The sequence below is a fragment of the Drosophila yakuba genome, chromosome 3L, assembly GCF_016746365.2.
Source record: "Drosophila yakuba strain Tai18E2 chromosome 3L, Prin_Dyak_Tai18E2_2.1, whole genome shotgun sequence".
NCBI classification, from domain to species: Eukaryota; Metazoa; Arthropoda; class Insecta; order Diptera; family Drosophilidae; genus Drosophila; species Drosophila yakuba.
In genome coordinates, this window is record NC_052529.2 from 4,570,188 (window position 1) to 4,575,565 (window position 5,378).

At 38.4% G+C, this 5,378-nt stretch overlaps 1 protein-coding gene across 1 annotated transcript; it reads right to left on the bottom strand.

The window, feature by feature from the left end:
- Nucleotides 1–289: 289 nt before the first annotated feature.
- Nucleotides 290–1,555, bottom strand: LOC6532875. The gene is made up of 3 exons (XM_002093575.4): nt 1,383–1,555; nt 857–981; nt 290–534 (listed from the first exon to the last, which is right to left on the bottom strand). The coding sequence occupies exons 1-3, from the start codon at nt 1,462–1,464 to the stop codon at nt 406–408; spliced, it is 336 nt and encodes a 111-aa protein (XP_002093611.1). The 5' UTR covers nt 1,465–1,555; the 3' UTR covers nt 290–405.
- Nucleotides 1,556–5,378: the final 3,823 nt, after the last annotated feature.

Here is a 5,378-nt window from a genome sequence, read left to right on the forward strand (position 1 = left end):
GAGTTAGAGAACTCTTTTAAGTTTATTTTAAACAGGGTCACGACCCTCTTGAACTCGCCAAAACATGGATTTATTTGCAGAGCAAAGTAGGCTCCTTTTTCATCAAATGTTTATAATATTTAATCCTTGATTAATAGCAAAATAGTTGTCATACTTTTGTAGTAAGCACATAAGTGAAATTAATGGTGCAAATGATTTATTGAGAAGCAATTGGTTTCCATTTGATTTAAACTCACTTGAATTACGCCCCTTAAAAAAAAGTAACTTAAGCTCGGAAGTGTTAAAATTGTTCTTATTTAAATATTTATTTTGCATTTAAGTATATAGCATTTCAATGCTGATTGGTTTGATGGACTTAACTCGTACAAATAAGTTTAAGCAGCAGCTCTGCACTTATTCAATTCCTTAATCCGTTTTTCCTTTGATGGCCTCAAAGCTGGCTATATCCGATACCGTGGAGCTGGTCGGAGCAGGAGCATCGGATGTGGCTGGTGGGTTTGTAGTTTCCGCCTCGGGAGATTCGGTGACGAGACTCTGTGAAAAAAGCAGAAAAATGATAATAAATTCAATTGGCTTTTAGATAAAAATATCTTAATAAAGCAGATATAAATATGTACGGGTATATGTACACGAATGGAAAACTACATAAATAGTTATATAATATTGAAATTAAAAGAAACATTACATTGTTTCTGATTTGAATCTATCGATCTGAACAATTTCTTAACTATCTGTGTAGTAAGAACTAAGTTCTACAAGTTCTTATGCGTATGTATGTTGTTCAGAAAACCAGTTAGTTTTTTTCAAATAAAATCCACATAATGCTGCAGTAGAAGTAAAAGTCCTTCGGACTCACCTTCGATTCGGTTTCCTTGAAGGCCTCGGCGAGTCCTGGATGGATTTCGCTGAGCGGCTCATCGCCATGTCGAATGTAGACGGGCACATGACCTTTGCGGGGCTCCAGCTCCTGGAAGGGCGCAGCTGTGGGAGAGTTTAATTACACGCCATTAAATTATGTTTCGCTTCATTTTTCCACTTTTCCACATTTCCACTTTTCCATTTGTGCGGCTTATCAGCTGGTTAATCTGCGCCGCCTTGGCTATGACATACACCCGGAAGCCTTGAATCACGACAAAGCGTAATTATGACTAACGAGCAAGAGCTTTGGGCCCCAAGACCCCCACAAATAACTACGCCTCTGGCTGACTGGCTGACTGGCTGACTGGAGGTTCTGGCGCTTGAAAAAACCTGTTTTCGGCGCTCTCATGCCAAAACAATAGCCGCGAATATTTCAAGCAGATGTGCCATTAATATTAAGTATTTAGTGCTCGTAAATGAACGAGTAACATCATATTCCCAGGCGCACACATTCATTCACTTACCCTCGGTGAGCAGTGCGACAACCAGGAACACTACAAATCCCAGCAAGATGCTCTTTCCCAGGCTGGCGGATGTCTTGACCATGGCTAAGTATTCTCTGTTGGGAACTTCTCGCGATTTAATAGCGAACTACGGACTGCGATCGACGCGACTCCAGACTCGAGACTCAGGCTAGATCGGCCATCGTCCAAGCTTAAATCTGACTCGACTTCAGCAAACTTTTGCCGGGCCAATTACTCATGGGTAGCAGCATCCAGGCACTGAGAGAAATCACTCACTGACTGGCATGAATTTAAAGTTTTACTATTATAGGTAAAGTAACTAATTATCTAATCAATATTTTTAAGGGCAGCTAATCATTTCAGCTTATAAAGTTCCAAATTTATTTAAAATATGCTAAAATTATAGAAAAATATTTTACAGTGTGGGAGATTTACCAAGCTGTGTTGTAATCACTTTGTATCCACTCTTCCTACCCTTGAACCTCTCTTAGCTCTGCAAGCGCCAATGCTGCTCCCCTTTTCTCGCAGTGCACGCGCAATGATGATGGCTCCGATGATGGCTGGTAATGAAGCTGTCGGCGAACTTTTCTCGCTGTGGTGGGGCACAAAAAGCTTGGGGCTTCGCGGCAATTGCCAGAGTTTGATGCTGAGTGGATGAAGGTGGTGGGGGGCATTGGAAAAACAGCAAGGGCATGGGGGCATCAGGGGTTCTAACCCAGCATTTAGTGGCCTGTGGCGTTCCACTCCTGCGACGCCAACACACTCTGATTCCGCTCCTCAAACTCAAACGTTATTCTATTTTTTTTTTTACCATTTTTTCCGCTTTTTTTTTGTAACTTGTTTCAAATTAATTGGGTCGTTAGAGAAGCCATTTGCGCGAAGAGGTTCGTCTTTTTTGCGCCCTGCTGCCAGTTATTTGGTCGCACTCCGCACTCTCCTTTCGAATTGTTTGCCCACTTTCGTTTTTGTTGAGTATTCAAATCGAGAAATTGCTGACATCTGTGAATGAAATGCCGCGGGTCGTCGCTTGGATTGGATTCGGTTTTTGGTTGTACTGCACCGGCGGAAATCGGAATACAAGTACTTGTATCTGCCTGCGATTACGCCATTGAATGCAAGTGGAGGAGGACTCTCGAATCCGGAGGATTGGCAGGAGGCCTACTCAACTTGTGTGTGTGTGTGTGTGTTTGCCCGCCTCGATTGTTCCGCGTCCTTGATACAATTCCATTTTGATTTCGGCATTTCAAACCTGCCCCCTGCCCCCTGCCCTTGGCCGCACAGATTGCGAATCAAATTGTTGGGCAAATATTCAACAGAGTAAATATGTTTATGCCGAATCAAGCAATTTCATTTAAACACACTCCACATGACGAGGCACTTGTGCCCCCTCTTCTGAGTGTGTGTGTGCCTGGCCCCATCCAGATTCCGATATAATGCTCAAGTGCTGCAGCTACTCTAGACATATATCTACTACTATACCTATATACTATATGCCATATGATGTGCAGCCATCTGCTGAATGCCGCTTGTTGACTGAATGTGGCTGCCACATTTGCATTGAATCGAATCGAATCAGCGATGCATAGTTTATTAGTTGCGCTGTAATTTGCCCTTAAAACAATGGCATCTAAACAAATCACTCCCTCTACTCCCCTTTTACTTTCAGTGTAACGCACTTGTACTGGACTCAAGTGCACTCAAAGTGCGTGTTCTCTGTGGGCCATTGAATTAACTTTCATTGAAGTCCGACCATTTCGAGTGGTTCTATTAATTAAAGTTTCAAAAAGTGAGCAAGCAGCTTAATTGCAATCATATATATGCAATGATAGGTGCTTAAAGAATTCATTTATATATGAAAATAGGTGCTTAAAGAATTCATTTATATATGAAAATAGGTGCTTAAAGAATTAATTTATATGTGAAAATAGGTGCTTAAAGAATTAATTTATATATGAAAATAGGTGCTTAAAGAATTAATTTATATATGAAAATAGGTGCTTAAAGAATTCATTTAAATAAAGTGCTGTTGAGTGTGCATTTGAATTTAAAACGATTTCGAATCCCTTCATACTTAATGACACCTAATTGTATTTTCCATAATTTTGCAAATGAATAAATGTATAGAAAACTAAAAATCCTATAAAACTAGAATGATGAAATAAAATCTTTTTATTATATAATTTTCTTATCCGGAAGTCGAATTATTTTGTTATATTGTTTAGTTATCTGCAAAGAAGCGTTGCGTCATTGAATCTACTTACGTCACACCCACTTCCGATGATTAAAACGCAGAAAAGAAGTATTTAGTTTTCTTTGTCGTTTATTTAATATTTTTATGTATTTTATGTATGTTTATTTCCGAGGCTCTAAAAATAGTTACATGGCTGCACTAGTGTGTGGGTGTAGCTTTTATAACTATGATTCTAATTTATAATTCTTCCACTCATCGTGTCATATCGTTTTTGGATCTTGTTGTGGATGCTTCTTAGTGTTCTTTTGTTTGTTTCTCTTTTGGGGGGGAAGTTTAATTCTCTGTTTGTTGTCATTTCCATAATGGATTCTTCTGCTGTGATTCTTCTGCTTTCGTTTCATTTCATTTCAAATCGAATCGGTTCGCTTTCTCCGGCTACTCGCGTGTATTTAATTTAAGAATGGATTAGCTTTCTTTGGGATATAATAGGTTATATGCTCTACATATTTGCCGTAAAATCGCATGGCTATGCATGTGGGTATGTCTGTAGATGTCGGCTAGTGTCTAATAGTGTGTGTGGGGTCATATGGTCATGGGGTCATGGGGTCACGGGGCTATTAGTATAGCGGGGTGTTCATCTAGGTGTGGTGGTGTGTCTTTAAAGTCGATTATTTAACTCCTACGGAAGCTGAAACTAGTTGAACATTCTCTAACTAAAAGTAGAACAAGAACGAATGCTAAGTATCAAAAGGAAATATCTGTTCTGATCTGATCTGTGAAAACTCCGACGGGCAGCGCCTTAAAATCGCTGTCCGCCCATCGCGGGAGTGGGCGTGGCATTGTATTGCATTCATACGTATTACTATATATATATCTTTAGCTATATAGCTATATATTCCTGTGCGGCCTGGCGATCTTGCCGGCCGTGTGGTCATTGAGTATATACTTGTATGTACTTGAATTGATCTTGAGTTACTTGAGGGATTCCTATTCGTCTTGCATTGGAAAAGTTGAGTTGAGATTCGGCTTATGATGTATATGTTTATGGTTCGCTGTAAGCATTTATATAAATAAGTTAAATATGTTTACTTATATACGTTGGTTGCATATATGCCGGTATGTATGTATATATTTTTTTTTTTAATGAAGTATACAATATATTGCAATTTTAAATGTATATAACTGTTCAAGTCTTTTTGCATCTCTAATATATGAATATATAAATTAATATCTTTACGTTATTCATCATCGTTCATCATTATAAAATATCTCACCGTTCGATTTCTGCCCTTCTGTTTATTGTATAATAATCAAAATGTAATTGGTGTCTTTAATCTTGAAATTATTTATTCCTATCGAGAAGGTGTGCATGACAATCAGCTAAAGTTCCCGACTTCATTTTTAACAATTACAGAAATTATAAGCTACAATAAAGTGTCAACTTATTACAACTGTGTAATATTAACATGCCGATAAATACTGATCCGAAATTATAAGGACAAACGTCAGATGTTTAAACATGTTTACATATTATATTACATATTATTAAGTAAGTGAATAAAGTAAAGAGAAATCGGGAGCACAGCTGCACATCTGTTTTGTAAGTGTTTCTGGGGGCTCTAATTAATTTTTGCAGTTGTGATCGGGGTATGTTGGTTTTGGGACTCAACTTGACGCGTGTATAAAACAAGGTTTCTGTGTAAAAATATTTTCAGCTTCGCCCCACTTCAATCCATTCGAGTTCATCTTACTTTTAGCTCTTTGTCAATTTGTTTTCATTACATTTTTATTTTTTTTTGTGGTGT

Coding starts and splice junctions, on each gene's coding strand:
- LOC6532875 (XM_002093575.4), bottom strand. CDS start 1,464: ATGGTCAAGACATCCGCCAGCCTGGGAAAGAGCATCTTGCTGGGATTT. Junction 982..1,382: donor TGTCGCACTGCTCACCGAGG/GTAAGTGAATGA, acceptor ACTCTCCCACAG/CTGCGCCCTTCCAGGAGCTG. Junction 535..856: donor TCAAGGAAACCGAATCGAAG/GTGAGTCCGAAG, acceptor CTTTTTTCACAG/AGTCTCGTCACCGAATCTCC.